The sequence below is a fragment of the Macaca nemestrina genome, chromosome 14 (assembly GCF_043159975.1).
Source record: "Macaca nemestrina isolate mMacNem1 chromosome 14, mMacNem.hap1, whole genome shotgun sequence".
Classification (NCBI taxonomy): Eukaryota; Metazoa; Chordata; class Mammalia; order Primates; family Cercopithecidae; genus Macaca; species Macaca nemestrina.
The window spans coordinates 25,221,886-25,245,543 of NC_092138.1; the positions used below are offsets into that span (position 1 = coordinate 25,221,886).

The window sequence follows — 23,658 nt, forward strand, 5'->3', positions numbered from 1 at the left end:
TCAGCTGCCATGTTGACTGGCAGCTTTTTGGTTTATTTGAAAACCAGTGACTTCTAAATAGATAAAATTTTTAAGCAAATATAAGCTTGCTCAGCTGTGGAGCCATTACCGTGAAATGCCCTTTGATTTAAACATCAAAACACACTTAATGGTATCATTAGATTTACAATTTTAAGAGTTTGCTTAATACTGGGGGATGGGGATCTGAAAAATGCTTCCTCAAAGTGAGGTGGCAGATTTCCATTTCCAATCACCTGACCATAATTAGATCAGTTCTTCTTAAACCACAGAGGTTGTGTCTCAGCTCTCACTTCACAAAAATCAAAGAGCAGGTGAGATGACATTAGAACTCACCTGCACACTTCCTGTTCATCAAGACTATCACAGCATTCCCTTATAACAAGCATGTTTACTTGTGCATTAGATTCTCGTTCCTAAAAATTACCTGCCAGGGTTGAAATCATCCTCTCCCAAAGTCACCTGAATAACTCCCTCTTTATCCTCAGAACATTGGCATATTCTGATGCTGCTTCCTTTATAATATGCACCTTTTTCCTTCCTCACATTCACTGTTTTTCACTCTCAGCATTGAAGCATTGTTACTGTATCACTACAGCTATCCAGTCCCCAGTGCCCCTCTTACTTCTCTGTGACAATAACTATGCTTTGTGAAATGAGAAGATAATCACTTTTCAATATGTGGCTTCCTCTTGAGATCAGGTGAATCAACCCTGAATCTTAGAAAACCCAGTTGGTTATCTTTAACATCATTTATACCAACCCAGGGACTTTGACACTCACAGCCAAAGAAGGGAAGTGAAGTCAGGGAGAGTGGAGGTATGGAAAAGAAAGAAGAAATGTCATGGATGCTAATTCCTAGAGGAAGAATTAAGAGAAGTAATTTAGAAAATTGCCTTTAACAAAGATCATGGCTAACTCAAATCGGAGGCCAACAGAGACCTGAAAAAACTATTGCTTTCAAAATATGGGGCACATTTTCTTAAATACTATACTCTATAAGAACTAGAACAAAATAAAATCTCCAAATAATCTCAGAGGAACTTGGGGGCTTAACTTGGGACTGCATGGAATGAATCATACGTAAACACCAAAGGTCTGGGCTTCCCTGGGCCACGCAGGCCTGTATCTGCATTTTTCAGTTCAAGAAAAAATAAAGCCAACTTGTGATGTTTAATTGTATGTGTCAACTTGAGTGGGCCATGGAGTGTCCATATTAAACACTCTTTCTGGGTTTGCCTGGGAGGGTGTACCTGGATATGATGAGCAGTTAAATAGGTGGACTCAGTAAAGTAGATTGCCCTCCCCAACATGGTTGGACATCATTTTATCCACTGAGGACAAAAAGATGAAGAACAAAAGGAGGAAGGAGCGATTTGCTCCTTTTTCTCCTGCCTCACTTACTGCTTGAGCTGGGACATCTCATCTCATCTCCTCCTGCCCTCAGAGTGGGATTCAGACCATTGGCTCCTCTGGTTCTCAGGCCTTCAGATTCAGACTGAATTACAGCACTGGTTTCTCTGGGTCTCCAGCTTGCACATGGCAGGTTAGCAGATTTCTCAGCCTCCATGATTGTGTGAGTCATTTCCTCAAAATGAATCTCTTTTATCTGTAATAAATCTATTATTTACATTAACTTATAAATTACATATATCTGCCAGACACGGTGGCTCACACCTGTAATTCCTGCACTTTGGGAGGCCAAGGCAGGCAGATCACTTGAGGTCAGGAGTTCAGGACCAGCCTGGCCAACATGGCGAAACCCTGGCTCTACTAAAAATACAAAAATTTGCTAGGTATGGTGGCACATGCCTGTAATCCCAGTTCTCAGGAGGCTGAGGCAGAAGAATTGTTTGAACCCAGGAGGTGCAGGTTGCAGTGACCCGAGATCACATCACTGCACTAAAGCCTAGGTGACAAAGTGACAAAGTGAGACCCTGTCTCAAAAAAAACAAAAACCCAACAAATTTTTATATATATATATATATATTTAAATTTATATATATATATAAATTTATATATTTATATTATATTATATAAATATTTATATTATATATATAATAATTTATATAATATATATTTATATTTATATAATATATAATTTATATAATATATATTTATATATATAATAATTTATATAATATAAATATATTTATATTATATATATATAAATAAAGATTTATATAATCAATTTAAGTAATAATGATAAATCCAAATAAATTTATTGTATAAATACTAGATTTATACAATAAATTTTATATATGTGTGTGTCTGTGTGTATACATATCTTCTACTGGTTATATTTCTCTGGAGAACCCTGACTAGGATTGCAACCCAAAAGAACATTTAGGGATAAACAACCAGTAGAAACCTCAAGCAGAGGGAGTGGGTGAGCTAATCTCACGTCTAAGGTAAGACATGGATTGACCAACTGCCCAAGACCCAGAAATCTTCATCCCAGGAGAATATGCTTGGGAGGATTTCCCAGCTCCCAGGTACATGACATCTTCTTGTTTCACATTTATCTAGTTAAGATCTCTGCTTCTTCCCACTTGTGTTAAATCCAATCTCCTTCTATTGTGTCTTAAACCTTTATGCTGGTTCTTCTGTCCCAGGGTGATAATAACAGAACGTGCTAAGTATAAACACTTAGTCTCTTGTTTGGTTTAAAGATTATATCCTGACCTGTTTATTTAACCCTCATGGGACAACACAACAATTTCCAAATGTCTCTGTTTTTCATTGCCCTATCTCTTTGCCACAAACCACAAACGTGACACTCAGTGACAATGGTTGCTGTGATACGTAACATCACCGTATACATTTCGTGAACATTTAGCACTTGCCAAACACCTTGTTTTATCTTACAGAGTCCTCAGGGGAACACTCTGAAGTTGCTGCTACTAGGATGATCATATCCTCCACTCTTGATGTTTTCTTCCATGTGAAGACCCATTAACCTAACACTCCCGGCCACCCTCCACTGCCTCACTCTAGCCTGGGGGAAAAGCGACTGATTTGACAGTAGAGCGTGGATGGAGAAATGCGGACATCTCTTCCTCCTCTTGAGAGGGCACATGCTGTGCTCTGCCCCTCCAAGGAGAGGCCTGTCGTGGCAGAGAGGTCTGGCTGTGAAGTTCACTTGTCCATAAAGACACTACATTCTTTTATGTCAGCTTTGACAATAATAAAGGGGGCATGTTGACCTCCACTGGTCTTACCCTTTGTTGTATTTCTGGTTAGCTCACAATCTTGTTGGACAAGGGAGGAATTATTATTTACCATAATTTTCCCCTCTCCTGCACACACAAAAGTTCAATAGCTACTATCACTATACCTATTTTACAGATGAAGAAACTGAGCCTTAGAGAGGTTAAGTAATTTGTCCAAGTTCACATAACTAATGAGTGACAGTGTCTGAACTTGAACTGAGTCTAATCCAAATCCTATATGCTTAACCACTGTACTATACTGCTTCTCCTGTGCTTTCTTTATCTAGCAAGAGTTATATCATGCTAGTGCCATACCTTTTTGGTGAAAGAAACAAGAAACTCTATGAACCTATTACGGACTTTGATCTACACCCCTAGACTGGTCCCTGGTGGTGCCAGGGCCTCTTGGAAAGAACCCCAGGCACCCCTTTTGAGAATATTTCAGAGGGGGTCACCCCCACCTGATATCTTTTATCTAATTCATAATGACAATATTGGGATTAAAAGACACACTGAAAATATCATAAAAGGAGAAAGTAGATATAGAACAAGCATCTGGTGAGCTTGTTAGGTTAGCACAATAGCTACTAGGGGCAGCCAGCTCATCTGGCATATGTACCATTCAACATATGTTCAATGGCTGGCACTTCATAAATATTAGATCATAACCAAAGCCCGAGAATGGTTCTGGTTTGGTTTTGTTTTTCTGACTGGGGGCAGGCAGAGTCATGATTAGTTTGCAAAGGTTTCTGCAGTTTGCCTATTTGATATATATGAAGTCAAATCTATAAATGAATATTGTTAAAAAGCACAGTTTTTGTTTATTTATTTATTTTTAATTAATTAACTAATTTTCTATTACACTTTAAGTTCTGGGATACATGTGCAGAATGTGCAAGTTTGTTACATAGGTATACACGTGTCATGGTGGTTTGCTGCACCCATCAACCCATCATCTACATTATGTATTTCTTCTAATGCTATCCCTCCCCTAGCCCCCAACCCCCTGACAGGCCCCAGTGTGTGATGTTCCCCTCCCTGTGTCCAAGTGTTCTCATTGTTCAACTCCCACTTATGAGTGAGAGCATGCAGTGTTTGGTTTTCTGCTCTTATGTTAGTTTGCTGAGAATGATGGCTTCCAGCGTCATCCATGTTCCTGCAAAGGACATGAACTCATTCATTTTTATGGCTACATAGTATTCCATGGTGTATATGTGCCATATTTTCTTTATTCAGTCTATCACTGATGGACATTTGGGTTGGTTCCAAGTCTTTGCTATTGTGAACAGAAGAGCACAGTTTTTAAAGGCTTTATCCAATCCATCTTTGTAGCATGTTGAGGGATGGCTTTAAATACAACTTGAAAGGCTTAGAAGGAGAATGCTCCCCATCTTCTACCCAGTGGCATGGCACACTCCACTCATCTTTCCCTGTCCCTTGAAACTACAGCAGCAGACATCTGGAAGTGACTAAAATAGCAATGACTCCTAGCCCAGCCAAGTTTCTATTCAATTTTGATGTCAGCACATGCTGCTTTCCCCATGGGAGCACTCTCCCACCCCAAAATCTGTGACAGAGAAACCAGAGTCAGTGCCAAGTTCCCAGTGAGCACAGAAAATTTCTGTCCAACTCTGGGGTGCCATGCTCGTGTGTTGTCTATTAAGACTCTAATTTCTGTTTGAATGCTGCAGCTGGTCCAGTCCATAATCACCGACACATTTCCACAAGAAAGACTGTTTTTATTATGGTTACCAGGGCTCGATTCACACATTTACTTTCCTAACTAACACTTATTGAGAACTTACTATTTGCCCAATATACATAGATGGATTAGAAGACAGGATTACAGAGGCCCCCAAAAGGCTCTGCATGCAAAACATCTCCTTCATAATTATCTGTTGTCTGAAATTATATTAGAACTGCATCCCTTTGGTGTATCTCATGATTACAAATAAATGTTCACCATGAAAGATAACACTCTATCCGCAGGATGATCAGTGAATTTCTTCATTCTTAGTAGCTCTTGTTAATTTGTAATAGCTGTCATACCATTATTTTGAAAGACTGTATAAGGTAAAACTGGTAGGAAAAGAAGGTATAATTTTTGAAGCATATCTGCTGAGGGTATGTGAGGGGAGGTAACACTGCAAGATTCAAGTCTGGGTGTATTTCTACTTTTCTCTGAGTTGTTGCTGATTATTTACACCTTAGCATGAACAAAGGTTTCTAGTGTGGATGAAAGACAAGGACTGGCACTCAACATTTCATAGAGTAGGACACAACATATGAGAGAAACAAGGAGTGAAAAGGCTAATTACACCCAGAACAAACCTCAACTGATCTCACAAGAACAGCAGCCATCCCTGCCCTCATGGGCTGTATGCTGAGAGCAGTGCATGGCCACACTCCTCCTCCTCTCCAGGCAGACCCATTAGGCTTCTGCCTAATACTGTGCTCATCTCTGAGTTTTTTCTTTTCGTTTTTCTCCAACCCAGATTCATAGACATGAAACAGGCGTTCTATGGTTCTTTTTTTTTTTTTTTTTTTTTTTTTTTTTTTTTTTTGAGACGGAGTCTCGCTCTGTCGCCCAGGCTGGAGTGCAGTGGCGCGATCTCGGCTCACTGCAAGCTCCGCCTCCCGGGTTCACGCCATTCTCCTGCCTCAGCCTCCCGAGTAGCTGGGACTACAGGCGCCCGCCAGCACGCCCGGCTAATTTTTTTTTTTTTTTTTTTTTTGTATTTTTAGTAGAGACGGGGTTTCACCGTGTTAGCCAGGATGGTCTCGATCTCCTGACCTTGTGATCCGCCCTTCTCGGCCTCCCAAAGTGCTGGGATTACAGGCGTGAGCCACCGGGCCCGGCCGGTGTTCTATGGTTCTTAGCGGGGATAGTGTAGATTACAAAGAGGAAGCTGAGCCGAGCCTAGGCAGATCTAATTTTCAGCAGAGGGAATCAAGTTGTGTTAAGGACAGTAGACAGTGATCTCTGCCCCTCAAGCAGCTGTGAAGGAGGCAGTTCCTTTTGGTGTCCATCCTTCCATCCTTGTATTGGTACCCTCGTCCCCCTGCCTCCTGCCTAGACAGGGGACATGGCTGCTGCCCCACTTCCACTTTCTTGCTGTGGATACAAGTTCCTTCCTTCTGTTTCCTTGTCCCTCCAACAAATGGGAATTTTCATGAGCTAAGTATCCTGAAGAGGCATTTAAAGGAGCATCTGCTATGTACCGGAGACGTGCTGATATGCTGATATTTCTTTTTTTTTTTTTTTTTTTTTTTTTTTTTTGAGACAGAGTCTTGCTCTGTCACCCAGGCTGGAGTGCAGTGGCGTGATCTCGCCTCACTGCAAGCTCCGCCGCCTGGGTTCACACAATCTCCTGCCTCAGCCTCCCGAGTAGCTGGGACTACAGGCACCCACCACCATGTCTGGCTAATTTTTTGTATTTTTAGTAGGACGGGGTTTCACCATGTTAGCCAGGATGGTCTCGATCTCCTGACCTTGTAATCTGCCTGCCTTGGCCTCCCAAAGTACTGGGATTACAGGTGTGAGCCGCTGCGCCCAGCCGAGATGTGCTAATACTTTACACACATAATCTCATGTATTTTTTATACAAGCCTGGTAGCTAGGCTTGTATAAATGGTATTTTATACATGGCAACTACAAGGTTCAGGATGATTGTCTAATATTTCACAGGTCACATGTGGCAGGATTCAAACCCAGGTTTGTTGGAATCTCATGTCTAGTTTTTGTCATTATGCTACACTGCATTTTTAACTCTTCTGGCTTCTGAAGAAAGTAGTTCCATTTGCCTTTTGGGCCATGGCCCATGCCTGATACTAACAGTGGAAATTCAAGACCCTATGTCCAACGCCATTACACATCTCACTCCACTTGCATGTCTCACAGGAAGCCTGAACATAGCACATTCAAGAAAGTTTCCCAAACCTGCTCCTTCCCCCTATCTCAGGTGCGCTCCACTGCCTGTAGGATAAAGTCTGACTTGAGCATAATGAAATTGTTCTCCCTGGTTAGGCCCTTTTTTGAATTTATTTTTTTTAGTATGACAGGCTCACTTCTTGCCACTCTCCTCTCTCCCTAAATACGAACTTTGCTGAATCACTCTTGGGTGTTGACAGCATAGCACCATCTCATGCCTCCAAGCCTTTGTGCATGCTGATCTCTCTGCTTGGAATTCGTTTCCCAATTGCCTGCCCCATTCTGGAGCCTGCTCTATTCCCGCCCTTTCTTTAAAACTGGTTTAAGATACCTGTAAAGCCTTCGTTGAGCTCTCGACCACAGCCAGTTGTGATAGGGGTAATGAATGCCCCTTCCTTTCTCTCAGCATTTCCTTCAGAGGCACGGAGCTTCACTCAGTGCAATACGCCTCAGCCTTTCTCTGTCCCTAGACTCACTCCACCCCAGGAGAGGTGTAGTGATTTCTCTTGATAAACTGGGAACGAATTAACTGGGCAGGCCCAGCCCAAACATATCTTTCTTCCTCTAGGAAATAAGTTGCCCTCGAGGTAAACTGGCTAATTTGGGGTTCCAAATCAGCAAGACCATTTGGCTAAGAATTCTGGATTGTTCCTCCAATTCGATTTCTATTAATAATGAGTGTGGAAAATTTTTTGCCCATCTGCCTCTTCTTTTTAAACAAATTATTCAGAATTCACATGGGAAATAGAGGTTCTCTTTACTGGGCTCTCTCAAGAGTCTAGTATCTGAACTCCAATAAACCCCGACACTCAACCCTTATTCCATTATGTTCCCAAGTGCCTAAGACATATGTCCACCAGCCTCAGATTGTCATTTTGCATGGCAATTATTTGTTTGCATATCCAATTAGATCATAATGCCCCTGTGGGCAGGGAATATATGTTAGTTGTCTTTGTATTCCCAACATCTGACATTCAATTTATATTTGTGGAGTGATTGAATGAACAAAATAAAAATTGCTTCTGGTAATCATTAGGAATCCTCATTTAGAATAAGCTCCTTTAAAGTGTCATGTACACCAACTTTTTTTATTCTTCTGCTCTCTGCTACCCGTTTCAATAAAATAGAGTAAATCATCCAAGACAGTAACATGACAATAATAATCTTACATTGGGATTTAATGAATCAAAACACCAAAGAAGTATCTGAGAGACATTGAAGCTAGAAAAACTCTTTAATTTTTCCTACTGTCTAATTGCATAAAACTCTTACAAAATGAGATAATCTCAGTGCTATAAAATGAGCTTTCATGTATAATTTCTTTCCACAAAGAAAAAAAGTTGTCTTCTTTCATTTTGCAAGGAGGAGATTAAAAGCATATTAGAGGGTTTTGTTGGCCGGTTGACTTCTGGAGTTATAAATTTGCCCCTGGTTCTTCAAACTACTCAGAGTGAAGCTTTATGAATTCATATATGAAACAAGACATGTGTGGTCATCTGGACACAGCCTATACTGGGAGATACCTTACTTAGTATCATATATTTAAAAAGGAGTTTTTGAACAAATAAAATAATTTAAAATGTAAAGAATATATTGCAACTACTTGGAAAAAATGAATAGATTTACAATCTCTACTTGTCACAGTCGATGTATTAGATTTATGATTTAGTGCTATGTGTTTAAATTATTGACTATAATTTAATGCATTGTGAAGTTCTAACCTAATTCAATGACTCATCCTTTAATCTATTAGCTCGGCAGCCAATATTTAGATATAGAAAACTTCTTCCAAGTAAATTTAGCTCTTCCAACCTTAGTTTCTAACCTAGTCATATCGAAAGACTCTTCCTTGATCTCCTCACATTCATCTTGCCCTTCTACAACCTGTTGATTACCTCAAAATCCAAGTCTGATATGTCACTACCCACCTACCCCCACTTAAATTACTTTTAATTGCTCTGAGAAAAAAAAAAAATTAGCGCAGTCTAGATTTTAGAGGATCCCACGTGCTTTGGTTCCCTTCTGTCTCTCCAATGCCTTGAGTTCTGATGTCCCTTCACATTCTGAGCTCTACTCAGCTCTACTCACATTCTGAGTTTTACTGTCTCCCAAATAAGGCCACCTCTTGTCATCACAGGATCTCTGTACTTGATGTTCCTACTGCTGAGAATGCCTCTCCCTTCTTTCAAATTCAGAGGTTGTCCTGACTCCTTAGAGCCCAATTTGAGCATTACTTTCTCAGAAAAAAACATTTTCTTTTATCTGCCTCCTTCCTTTAGCTCCTAAACTACATCAGGTTGCCTTCTGTAAGTTCTCTTAACACTATATAGCTTTCCTTCATAGCATTTGGCACAATTACAATTGAATTTATTTTTGTGATTATTTGACTACTCCCCTGAACTTTATGTTCCCAAGCACGGAGACCTTGGGTTTGCTCACCTTTGCTTAATGCCTGGCACCTGGCAAATGCTCAACAAATGTTTACTATGTTAATGAAAAGAAGGCTTATTTCTGTGGTCACATCCAAAGAAGGAATGCTGTTTTCATATTGTAAGTATAGCATTAGGATCATATGAATCCCGAATATTTGCAAAAGAAAAACTCACCTTTGGTTTGGCCAAGTGTAGCCTGAGAAAGGTGATGACAACTAAAATTTGTTGCTAAGCAAAACAAAACAAAACAAACAAACAAAGCATCGCTAGGACCTAAAGAAATCAGTCCCCAAGTTGAAAATATCAAGAAAGCGAAAAGCAGACCCAGGAATCAATCTCGTCACAAGCTAGAGCTGTGTCATAAAGTCACCCAGGAGTAGCAAATTAACAAGTTTACAAAGCAAAAGAAACAATCTAGGACCTAGAATAGAATATGAAATGCCTCTTCTTTTAATCAAACTTAATGAGCCTGTTGAACCAAAGAGACCTGCACTGGACACTGAGGAAATGAAGTAAATAAGGGATAGAGAGCCCTTACATACTGCCAGTCCCAGCATCACATGCCTGAGCAGCACCCCGCCCTGCTCAGCAAAGCCGCTGAAGGAATCTCACTACATCCACAGATGAGAGGGTCCTCACCCTCTCCAATGTTATGATCTCTGCTCCTAAGGAAAAAGATGTATCTCTAGGTGGATTTGAAAATGTATACATCTGAATTTGTCCACAAGAGGCTTAGCAGTCTTGCTTGGGGTCATCCCACCAAAGAATTATTCATGATCTAGGAGTTCAATCTCTGCTGCCCTAGCACTGAGGTAGGCCCAGACAATGGTTGTGGTAAACAGGTCATTCTGGCTGCATTTGAAACCTGTTGAAACTAAGTAACAGCAACAACAGCAGTATGAACAGCTATGATCTAAAGTGGAGGAGCCCAGTCACATTTTCAAGGTAGCAGTTGGGTGTGCTGCTCAGCTCTCCTTTGAGAGACAGCCTCCAGATGCCACCTCCTTGGATCCACCAGAGTGGACCAAACTGTTTTCATATTGAGGTCACACACACCCTTACCTCTACCTAGATAATGACCGAGTGTGATGGGAAATACTGGAGCTGGGTTATTGCTAACCAATATGGAATTTCTCTAATGGGCATACTTTGTTTAGAGACTCACCATTAGCCTAGCCAAGACTCTTTCAGAACTGTGCTGCAATCTGAGACTCTTCCTGAATCCTTCCTTCTCCCCTTTCACAGGTATAGGGTCAGCATTACCATCTAAAGGCTCTTCCTACCTACTCTGGCTCCCTCTCTCCTTTATCCTTCACATGCCTCCCTCCGCCAATATCTCTTGCATATAACATTGTCTTGATGTCTACACCTCAGGAAACCTAAAATGATTCACCCTTCCAAATAAAGATGCATTTGAACTCCTGAAATATTTCTAAAACAAAAGATGTGCTGTTCCATATGCAAATCACAAAATATCTCCTCTACATGTGTCCAGTGCAAAAAGAGATAAAGCAATTTAAGAGAACTGAGATATGTTTCAGAGGAGACACCCTTACTTTGGAAGATTATTATTTAAAAGAGTTGTCAATGTTGATTAGGGAACTGAACTCATTTTTATTAACATTCAAAATGTCACTAACCTGTCTCCTTTAAGGACAGACCTCCAAGATGGGATGTGAGGCAGTAGGGCAGAAGAAATAATCTGGGATGATATATTCCATCTTTGAGGGTTGTTATGAGGATAAAATTTAATGTATGCACCTACTTAAGACATAATAGATGTTAAGTCTCCTCTCCTGCCCCTTGTAGGATATCTTCAATCTCCCACATCTATAATGATTAGCAGAAAAAGGGAGGTGAAGTGGACATAGCATTTATCCATCAGCAATGTACAAGGCAGGCACTCTCAAGGTGAAAAGCAGAATGCATTTCCCTTTACTCACAACTTAAATCTTTACCCATATGATCTCACTGTCTGATATCAGCTGAAGCTCCTTCCAAATTCCACTTTAGTTCCTCCTTCGTTCTCCTCACAAGAATATCAAAACCATACAGCCTCTTCCTCTTTATCATTTGTATATCACCCTTGTGCCTCCAAGTATCTTGCCAACAAAGATCTTCTTCCTACTGACTTAAACTCATTCTTCTACTTCTATTAATTTACACGATACAATTTCTGCTTATTTGATTCATAGCATACATAATAACCTCCCTGTTTCTTGCTGTTTTAATAAACAGATTTCCTACACAATCAGCAAGATGCATCATTACACACTCAATAAGAAGATAAAAAAAATACGGTGTTTCAAAATGGTAAATTCTGACTTTGAAAAGCCGTAAGACTAGTTGATTGTGCACATTTTGTATGGCATTTGTCTACTAATAACTGAAGAGAATTTGGATGAGTCGTAATACATGCTTCTAAGTCACAGAACACTGAGCTTTCATGGGTATGGAGAGGAGGTTCCAAGTTTCCCAGATGAAGCTCTACAGATTGGTAGTTCCTCACACCTTACCCCAAAGATTTTCTGATCCTTCCCATCCAACAGGCTTCTGTACCATAGGAGATCATGCTTGTGTTTATCTGACATTATTCTGTAAATGCAGACCTTTAATATATTTCTGCTTCTGTTCACCTGCCTCTATATGGAATAACTTAGCTCTATATAGTCTGTTCAAGGTCAATTGATCCTGTAGCTGGGTGTGCTATTCAGCTCTCCTTTGAGTGACAGCCTCCAGATGCCACCTCTTTGGATCCAAGAGATTGGATCCAAATGTTTTCATATTGAGGTCACACATACCCCAAGCTCTACCTGGATAATGATAGCCTAGATAACGGCTCTAGCTTAAATAATGGCATAAATTAGGAATGGTCATGTCTACCTTACTAGACTAGGATGAGCAATAGGTTATAATATAAATAGAACAATGTGCCAGTTAGTAACTGTTTCAGCTTCAGACCCATCCTTGTATACGCTGCTTTGTGATGCTGGAGACGGGACTTGGAGAGTTACTTTTATCCTTTGAGACCGGATTCCCTGCAGATTTTTCCAATAGGAGGTACTTAGATACAGTAGTCAGGAGAAGGGATTTGCTCTTTCCTGAATGCATGGCTCCAGCAATGCCTCTTCACTCTAGTAACAGTATTTGGTTCCATTTCCAGCCTGTTTGAGCGCACCCAAAACCAGTCTCACACACTCCCTGGGGCCATGCAGGGCCCTTCCTCCAAGCTCCTAGATTCTAATAACTCCACTTCTTCTTTTGTTCTCCCAGCAGTAGGGGTAAAAACTGTTCTGTGTTACTGTTACTGTTTCCATGTTACCTCAATGTCCCTTTTTCCTTTTTAGTCCCCCAATATCTGTTTCACTAATTTTTTATATTAAATTATCTCTGTTGAGATATCTGCGCCTTCCATTTTCTTGACACATACTGAAACAAGTAGTATAAATAACTATAAATATATGAGTATAATATTCATAAATAAATAGAAATATCATAGCACTAAGCACAGTGCCTGCCCATATAAGTACTTTGTCTACATTAATTTTGATATTATTAACAAAAATGATAACATAAATAAAAGCAATATAACTGGAAATTTAGATTCTCTCTTCTGAGAAAGGTCTGGTTAACCTGATGTAACATACACAGGTTCTTGAGCTTGACTAGATTTTATTTTTCCTTCCTTGTATTCTTTTCTTATTGTCCAGTTCTAATGTGCTAAGGAGGACATCTCTGCCCATTCCATGGGAGTTCTTAAAGTGACAGCCCACAGCTGTCTGTGGCATCTGATCTCTCCCATCTATGTAGGATACTCAAGACAATCTGTGCTCTGGCAGCCTCTTCCCCTCTGCCATAGAGGACACCACATCCTGACCAAGACAGCATCTCATTTGAATCTATACTGTCTTATTACTAGTGACTACTTGGTTTTATTCTTTTGGATTCTTACTGTGAAACCAAATCTCATATATTTTAAATTAAGTTTTGTACATTTTTTTCTTGTTGCTATCTTCAGTTTTATAATTAAAGGTCCTGCCCTCTCTCTTATTGATGTACTTGTGAAATTATTTTGACCCTAGTATAGAGAATGTGCTCAATTATTAGCTTATTGTAGGATGGGCTGAATTCCTTCTTATTACAAAAATGTAAAAGCAAAGTGTTCCTTAACATGAATCAACCTATCTTTCCCTGCCAAATTTAGAATATAATCATTGCCCCCAAAAAAGAAAAATCTTTCAAACTTCAAAAGTCATAAAAATGTGTATATCATATAAAAATCCTTAAAACAGTAATATTTTCTTTTAAATAATAATGATATTCAGTGAACAATTTGATAACAACTATATAATCCTATTGCTTCCTTTCCCTGAATTTTTCAATAACTCCTCATTAAGGTCAGAGTACTTTTATTTACTTACATAATTATACTTTGTTATAATAAAAGTCCTTTTACTAGCTTGTCACTATCCACATATATGGCCTCATGTAATACCACCAGCCCTGAATCCCGAATCGGTCTCCTAATAACTGTTTGCCTTTGGTCAAGTTATGGTTCTTTTAATAAGAAATATTTAGAGATTAAGCATTCCTAATTTTAAAAATCTGACCTCTTAAATGCTCCAAAATCTGAAATGTTTTGAGAACCGACATGACGCCACAAGTGAAAAATTCCACACCTGACCGCATGTGACAAGTCACAGTAAAACACCATCAAATCTTGGTTTCATGAACAAAGCTACTTAAAATATTGGATAAAATTACTTTCAGGCTATGTGTACATGGTGTATATGAAACTAAATGAATGTTGTGTTTAGACTTGAGTATCATTTTCAAGGTATCTCATTATGTATATGGAAATATTCCAAAATCTGAAAAAAATTGAAATATAAGACACTTCTGGTCTCAAGCATTTTGGATAAGGAATACTCAGCCTGTACTGTGTGCCACATACTCTGAGCTATCTGCTGCTTCATGCATTATCGCATTTAATGCTCTTTGTGGTGGATACTGTTATTTTCTCCATTTCACATATAAGAACACTCTTGAGCTTAGTCTCAGATATAAATACCCACCATGAAGAGGGTTGTGAAGTGAGGGACCTTACTTACCAATCACAGTTCACTGCATGATGCAGACATTGGAGAAATAGAGCTACTAAAATCACTACTAACCCCAGCAATGATGCATGCCAAATTAATGACTGATACCAGCATGCAGTAAGCCTGTAAGTGAATAAAATCAGTGTAATGGCTTTCTGTTATTTTCTTGACCTTTAAATATTCTCTCATTGCCTTAGGATTGTTTCAGGCAGGCCTAGAAATAAATATCATAGAACACTCTGGTTTCTGTATCCTCTGCCGACCTATAAACTGTATTTCACCAAACTGGACATAAGAGAGCTGTCAAGGGCAGTGATACAATCTTGGGGAGCACACTCATCATCCAAACTCTTTCCCTCTACTTCCCTCTGAATTTGCCTCTCAGACCCTCTTGTCTACTCATTAGTAACTCTCTTACAGCAATTTTTCTGTTTGTCTTCCTCAACTGAGTCACTAGCTTTCAAACCCCAAATGGACTTTTTTGCTCCAAATTTTCCATTTCAGTTCATTGGGAAATTCAGAAGTATTTAAACTTCAGAAATCTATACATAAAAATACAAAGACTTTTTGTTCATATTTTTAGTCCTTCCTTTCTCTGGTATGCCATAAAAAGCAGACAAAGTCAGTGATCGCAGTCCTTGTTCTTATTAAGCAGATCGGAAGTTTGTCATTTTGCTCATCAGAGGAAGAGAATGAGAAATGAAAACAGTGGTAAGGTGACATAGTAATGTATTGTTTGCAATTTGAAAGTGAGAGAGATAAATAAAGGGAGGAATAAAGGGAGGGGAGGAGGAAGAGATGGAAGAAATTAGGAGTGATAGAAAAGAGAAATAAAAGGGAAGAGGTAAAATCCAACTCAGGGGCCATCTCTTCTGTAAAACCCAGACCCACCTAAGAATAAATAAGAACCACTTACTCAGGGTTCCCCAGAATCTTTTTTCCTTTTTTAAAATTTTGCTAACTTTATGGACAGCATCTTGTATACTGGTTGCCTACGTGTCTTCCTTCTAATATCATGAGTACCCTGAGGTCAAGAATCATGTCACATTCATCTTTGTAAAACCTATGTATGTTTATAATTCAGTTTAAAAAATGCTGAATTGAAATGGAAAGTCCAACTGACAGGGGTGACTGAAGATTACAAATGCCACATATTTGTCGCTCTCATTGTGTCTTATGCTAATTTGATAGCTTGCTTTGTTCACTCAGAGATGGGAAAGCTTTCTTAAGGTTTGCATGTTCTGGTACTCCTCACATAAACTGGTCCTGTGGTTCTTACTTCAAGGCTCTACAAATCATCCCCCTCACTCAGGATTGTCAGTCAACGAGACTCATTTAGCCTCTACTGGATGAGGACTAGGTTACGGGCTGAAAAGATGTAGCAGACCTGATTCATTCTTTGGGAAACTCACAATTTAAGGAGGCTAAAAGTAGAAATCAAAATGTTTGTAAGATATACATATTAACACTATAAACAGGAAGTCTGTTTTTTCCCTCCTTCATTCTGCAATCTGTATAAAATTTTATTCTCATTGTCTAGCCTCCAAAAATTACTTGAATTATCAATTCCTCAATTTCTACCTGGGTACTTTCCCACCCATATGCTTCCAAACATTTCTAATCTAGTCACTACTAAAAGAAGAATATGTGGAATTACATTGTTGTCAAAGACTTGACTCATACATATAGTCCAAAATGGTTTTTCTATGGAAAGGAGTTCTTCCGCAGAATGAACTCGGAATGCAGGGTCCTTTGCACTCCCTTTGCTCTTACCTCTGGATTTAGTAGTCAATTCCCAGAAAATGGGAGCCCACATGGAGACCCAAAGAGTCCCCATGAAAATGGGAAAGTACCCAGTTCTTCCACAGAACTCCTTTCCATAGTAATAATCTCTAGCTAGGGGAGCTCAAAGAGTAACGCTCATTTGAATACTACAATGGAATAATACTAATTTTAGTATTATTTAGAAGTTAGAATTTAGTATTTCTTAGTTTTCAATATTTAGCTTTATTTAGTATTAACTAATGAGTTATACTAAATAGGAGGCTTGTTTAGGAAGAGGTTAATAGGAAGCGTAAAAGTTTTAATTCCCTAGGAACCCAGCAAGATTTTCCAAAAAGCACATTTACAAACTCTTCCTTTATTCTTTTCCAAAGCCAGCGATAAGAATATTTGCTTCAAGTCTTTGAACTCTGAGCTCACCTTTATTCAGTAGTCTATATTCCCATATATATTACCATTGTCCTAAATCATAGTCACATTTATATAAAGAGACTTCTTTCTTTCTTTCTTTCTTTCCTTCCTTCCTTCCTTTCTTTCCTTTTCTTTCCTTCCTTCCTTCCTTTCTTTCTTTCCTTTTCTTTCCTTCCTTCCTTCCTTTCTCTTTCTTTCTTTTTCTTTCTTTCTTCTTCTTTCTTTTCTTTCTTTCTTCCTTCCTTCCTTCCTTCCTTTCCTTCCTTCCTTCCTTCTTTCTTTTTAAAGGGAGCAGGGACATCTTTATTAAGACATTCAGCCTGACCCAGGAGAGGAGGCCATGGGTTTCAGAGTAAAATAAACTAAGTAGAAATGTAGAAATCCATCCTCCCACCAATACAGTTGTGTGGAGACACTTACATTGAAGTCGTACAACACACCAAAGTTTGCTGCCGATGCCTCTTCAGCCCTGGGAACTGTTTTCCTAGGTAAACTGCCATACGGCAAACCCCAGAGGTACTGTATGGAGAAGCAAAGAAAGCAGTGAACAATTAGAAACAAAGTCTGAGCCACACATGTGATCACAAATGGTTTTGCTTAAAAGCCCTTCTGAAACATTTTCCTGGGGACTCTTTGGGTCTCCATGTGGGGTCCCATTTTCTGGGAATCAACTACTAAATCCAGAGGTAAGAACAAAGGGAGTGCAAAGGACCCTGCATTCCGAGTTCAGGGGACCACCAGCTGTCAGGTCAATCACATTCCCCAGAGGGCTTTCTGAGGATCCCGCTGCCACCACTACCACCAAACTGTTCTGATTTAGAAGACTAGAAAGGAGAGAGGTAGCCTTTCGAGTCACAAAGGACTCAACAAAACCTTACCCACACCTTCATATGAGGATACCCCTTAGGAGTGGGGGTGGAGGAAGATTCTGTCCTTCACGTCAAGAGAGAGAACTCAAGGAAAACCAATCATGTAATTTGTGGGTGCCTGCAAAGTGAGAACACTTGCACCCTGATTGTGGTGTCTGCTTCATCACTAATTCAGGGCTGCTGCCTCAAATTCATGCTACCTGATTGGAAGAGAAGCACAGTAGGGAGAACAGTACTGGGAAGAGTGGGTCAGTGAGAGGACAAGAATAGATAGGGTCACAGGAAGGTGCCTTGGTGAGAACTGGAAAGAGCACCTTTCTAGCCCCATAGCTTACCAAGCAGATGTTGCTTCTTCTGTGAGATGGAAACTTCCCTCCTAAAGCTGGGAACAGAAGATGAATGTGGCTTGAAGCCCAGGTGCAGAGCTTGACTGAGCAAAGGGCTGGACATCAATCTCTGCTCACTCCCTGTGCACAAGCTACACAACCTCCCAAAGTAGGCCTTTGGCCCATCTGGCTTCCTGGTCCGAAGAGAATAGAAGGTGGGTTCCACACATGCTGTCTCACCCCAAAGTTAGGGGGCACAGAGGACAAAGGAGATTAAGGTCTAAGGCTTGCCCAGGGACACAGGACCTTGGGGCAAAAGGGCATGTGCCTTGGAGGAATACTGAGTGAGCCTGTAGGGTAGAGGCAGCTGAAAAATACAGGCTTGCTGCCGGGAGATGACTACCCTGGCCTCTGGTGGTTCTGCAAAGTCAGCATGCAGGGTGTCCATTCTCTTGTTCTTTTGCTGGAGTTGGTAATCATTGCCCAGAAAACAGGATGCCCCTCAGGGTCTAATACAACCTACAAAAGGGTATCCAAAGCCAGCATGCTTCCTAGCTCTCAGAATACATCCAACCTAACATATAGGCACTCCATCCACTACATAGCAGATAATCTGTAATTTCATGTCATTTAAATAAATCAGCAACAGCCTTTTATTTTCTCCACATGGAGGCAGCATGGTGTGGGGGGAAAGAGTAAATGCTGCTGATAAAACTCCGTTTATATCTGCATCTGACACTAAGTAATGTCATAGTAGCCAGTGATGGAATGGAGGAGTTTCAGATTTCCTTAGAGAGGTAAGGAAAAAAAAAAAAAAGCTGGGGTTAATTTGAAATAGATAAAATACACACATTCAGCTGCATTATCTGAAAGTGTGCACTTGGGAAATAAACTATAAAGAACCTCTGATCTTTGGTCACTGTCTTCTATGAGCCAGACAACTTTAGAAGCCCTGGAATTCTCTCAAGGATTATAAAACTAGTGGATTAAAGTGCAAAATCTTGGAGAAAGGGATTGAATCATGGGTTCTAGTCCTAGATCAGCTTAATAAAAAAATTTACTCCAAGATGTTAGCTAAGTCACATCAACATTATGCGACTCCATTTACATGTTTTACCTGGTTGAAGAACACATCTTCCACCTTCGACATCATAAATTTGTTGTGAGGCACAGTAAGTAAAAGAAGTGAAAGAGCTTTGTACTATTAAAGGCTCACATCTCTTTATGAATGTAAAGCATTATTATTATTATGTTAATGGGAGGCTTAGTATAGAAAGTGGCACTGATTTGAAGTTATCAAGATAAAAAGTCACCCAGAACACCAAATGTTGGCCACTGTCAATGCTGTATGAACCACATTGGCTTTGAAATACTGGTCCTAAAAGGTCCTTTGTAGGTTAAATAAAACCTAGCCCAACTTCTGTAAGGTAAGCATTCAAAGGTGTCAGAATCATTTAACTTCATATAGGTGAAGGCTCTGACCTCAGTCTAGCTTTTTGGCCTCAGCTGACCCTTTCCCCACATCAGTTCAGGGCTTTGTCTTCTTTGATTTGGAACCTCTGTCTGTTTTAGTTTCTGACTTTGGACCTAAAAGACCCCACTCCCACTCTCATCCCATCCCACTATTTTTTTTTTTTTTTGTGTGTGTGTGTGTGTGTGTGTGTTGTGGGCATTATCTTACTTTGTATCTTAGGGGGTAAATGTTCATTTTGTGCTTCTTCAGTATAGAAAGTCTGGAGGCTTGGCGTTGCATTAAAGAAGCATTTCTTTCAAAGCTAACTTGGCAAAATAAATAAATACAACTCACAGGGTGTCAAAGTCTCCCTCTTGAACAATAATTTTTAACATTTAGGAACAGGGACCCCCTTGGGAAACTGAAAGAAGCCATGAAACTTTCCACATAAAAATGCACTTTTAAACATACATGGGAAATTATACATAAGTTATATAATTTCAAGAGGCTCACACACCCTTTAGTGCAAGGATTGGGACCTTTGGCCCATAGGCACCATTTTGAAGGTTAATCTCATTACAAATCCTATGACTCCAAGATGTGAAAATAGCCAATTAATTATTCCACCCTTAAAGAAGAGACAAATACTTTTCTGGGAGAAACATTTTTCAGCATGTTTTGTAAACTAGAAGTCAGATCTCACCTCTGGCAACATGATGAGGCTAAATGTCAGGATAAAGAGAACCATGTTGACTCCATACATCCATCTCAAGAAGAGGAAGTATGAGGCCACTGAGGAGCCAAACTGACCTATTACAAAGAAAATAAAAAGTTTGAAGAGAGATCAAAGCAAACAAACAAACAAACAAAAAGAGCTTTGTCTTGGTTGCCTTCAAAACAAGTCTATTGTGAGGCATTGGTGCTTTTTATATTTACAGGCAATAGTATTCTTTTCTCTCTATTCAGGAAGAGAAAATGTTAATCATGCTGGAAGCATTCCCTGTCATGTGGAATGTAGAAGGTACGTAGAATGCAGTTGTGCAGACTGCATGTGACCTACCCCATCAGAGTCCATCCAAGGGAAAGCTGCCTTTTGCTGAGCAGCCATGATTGCCGCCTGCAGAGTGCATTTTATTCCTTGAGTTAATACTGATAAGTGAGCAAATATATGTAAAGGTAACTACGGTGCCCAGCTAGTAATTAGCTACCACTATAATTATAATTACTGCTATTTTCTCCCCCTTTTCTCAGGCAAACAATGTTCTCAAACAGAGTTTATCACATCTTTTACAGATAGTTATCTTACCAGCAGTCCTGTGCTGTTTCCCCCATTACTGGAATTTTACAGGGACAGTATAAAAGCTGGAATGCATTCATTCACTCCACACATCTTATGCCAGAAATTATCTTAGATGTGAAGCACAATGTCATAGATAGGGGGGCTGCTATAATAGAACTTACATTTTAGTGAGGTATGGATACAGCAAATATGTAACATACATAGAAAGATATAGAGCTAGAGATACAGACATAGATATTAGCTATAGATATAGATAGAGATAGATAGAGATGACAGGAGATAGAGATAATAGCAGGTACTACAGGAGGGAAGGGGAAGTATTGAGAGGGGTTGCTTTCAAAGATTTGTCAAGGAAAGAATATCAGAGATGTCATCTAAGCAGAGATCTGAAGTTTGAGGAAGAGATAGCAACATGCTGAGCTGGGGAAGAGCAGTTCAAGCAGAGGAAAAAGCCAGAACAAAGATCCTAAGGGGCAAGGGCTTGGGACAATTGAGGAACAAAACTCAGGCCTGTGCAGTTGGAGTACATGAATGAGGGAAAGTGGTGACAGATAAGGATGGAGAGGCCAAACCACACACTGACAGGTGTTAAGCATTAGGGCCAGAGGAAGGGGTGATGAGCATGACTTTTAAAAAACCACTTTAGCTTTGGGGAATGAATAGACAATAGGCAAGAATGTTCAGTCAACTCACCCCGTCCCCAGAAGTGAAAAGTAAAGTGATTGGTTAATTCTTGTTGACAGAAAAAAAAAAAAAAAAAAAAAAAAAAAAAAAAAGCACCTTCTTAAAGCAGAGTGGAAGAAGAAAAATGAAGAATTTAAGTCTTAGGTTCAAATTTCAAAATTTCATAGATTTACGAAAGCAAAAGTTTCTTTGATGGTCATTTAAGATTCAGCACCAAGCTGCTAACTTTCCCAGTCTTCCAAATTATCATTGTCAGTTGCCCAAGAAAAAATAACAAACAGCTTCAGTCCCCGGCTGCATCAGCCCATGTGTTCTGTCCCATTCAGCTAACATTCAGCTAAACATCTCTTTTGACCAATGATTTTCTGGAGCCTTCTGGCTTTGAAATATTATCAGTGGGGAAGAATTATCAATGGAAAAGGAAGGCTCATGGGTAGCAAATTCCAGCCTCTACTTATTTAGATGAGGCCGGCCTCACAGGACAGTAACGCCTCTATTTCTGGACCTTTGTCTATTATTTTTTTGTTTTGTTTTGAGAAGTTTTGCCCTTGTCACCCAGGCTGGAGTGCAGTGGTGCAATCTTGGCTCACTGTAACCTCTGCTTTCCAGTTTCAAGCGATTCTCCTCCCTCAGCCTCCTGAGTAGCTGGGATTACAGGCACCCGCCACCACATCTGGCTAATTTTTGTATTTTTAGTAGAGACGGGGTTTCACCATGTTGGCCAGGCTGGTCTCTATCTCCTGACCTTGTGATCCACCTGCCTCGGCCTCCCAAAGTGCTGAGATCACAGGAGTGAGCCACCACGCCCAGCCCCTTTGTCTATTCTTTACCTACCATCTTTCTTATTCCCACAACACAGTGGCAGGTTTTTTTAGAAACTTAAGAAGTCAACCTTTAAATGGATATTTTGGAAGAAATCAACGATTTTGAAGTCTGAGTATTTTTCTTTATACTCACAAGGGAATTTGAATTGATTTCACATTGCCGAGGAGTACAGAGTTCTATAACGTTTCTAAGGGTGTGTGGTTTTGACACACAACCCCACCCCACCCCAGCCCAGTGCTGTCACCAGGTGCACTGGTCTGCTTCTCCTAGGACATCTGATCACCTTCTTGGCTCCCTGTGACTTCATACCATTTCATGGCTGTTATCTACATTCTCTGGTAACGGCTACCTCAGGGCTGCTCAGCCAGGTTCATTCATCATGTTTTATTGAAGGCAGTGGACTTCCAGTTTGTTACTCATTACAGTTACTCATTTATCGGAGGAAAGCCTTGGTCGCTAGGAATCAAGGTAGGTTTTTCCCTGGAGTCACATGTGGATCCTCCAGTATGAAGTTCCACATATAGGATACTAACCCACCTTTCCTTCCTTCCTTCCTTCCTTCCTTCCTTCCTTCCTTCCTTCCTTCCTTCCTTCCTTCCTTCCCTTCCTTCCTATGGTTTTGCTCTTCTAATTATTGCCACAGCCCATCCTCTCACCACCTAAACACAATCCCTGGCAAATGAGTTCCTTGTGTGTGGAGTACAAATATACCTAAATGTAAAAGAGAGAAGTGATTAAGATGTTTCAGGAAGTATCCCTTCCTCCAATATGCACATGCATTATAATGAAATATACTTTAGAGTTCAAAACTTCCAAACTCCAGTTCTCAGATTTGACAGTGGCTTCACACCTATTTTATTTGGAGGTTGAGTCTTTACAGAATCCTAAGTGTAAAGAAAATGAATTGCAAGCCAACAGATTTCATTAAAATTAGAATGACTGTAGAAAGACCCAGACACAGGTAGAAGAGACTAAGAAATCCAGAAGACAAAGTTTCTTCTACACTAGACCTATCAATGGCAGAGGAGAAAACACAGTAACAAAACAAACGAAGATCTTAAAGGAGAGAAAATGAAACAACAGGTTGTCATAAAAACTCCAGTTTTTCCTGTCTCAACACAAAAATAAAAAAGAAGAAATCTTCCCTCTTTATCCCTTTTATCTAGTGGTTCTATCCTACCGGATGTTGTTGACTAAAACTGATGTTCACTAAAAAGAAATGCCTCATTAGTGTGTCTAAAAGAGCATAAATGAAAAGAATAGCAATTTTTACATACTTAGTCTCTCAGCGTAAGGAAGCAAAATGAGTAGTA

At 39.9% G+C, this 23,658-nt stretch overlaps 1 protein-coding gene across 1 annotated transcript in view; it reads right to left on the reverse strand.

Annotated features, from left to right (window-relative positions):
- LOC105498954 (transmembrane channel like 1) overlaps positions 1–23,658 on the reverse strand; it is a 170,081-nt gene that overhangs the window by 67,247 nt on the left and 79,176 nt on the right. Inside the window, exons 8-9 of the mRNA XM_071077413.1 lie at positions 20,240–20,346; positions 17,309–17,407 (exon numbers count right to left, since the gene is read on the reverse strand). Coding sequence (XP_070933514.1) covers positions 17,309–17,407; positions 20,240–20,346 — 206 coding nt within the window. The remainder of the gene's footprint in view (positions 1–17,308; positions 17,408–20,239; positions 20,347–23,658) is intronic.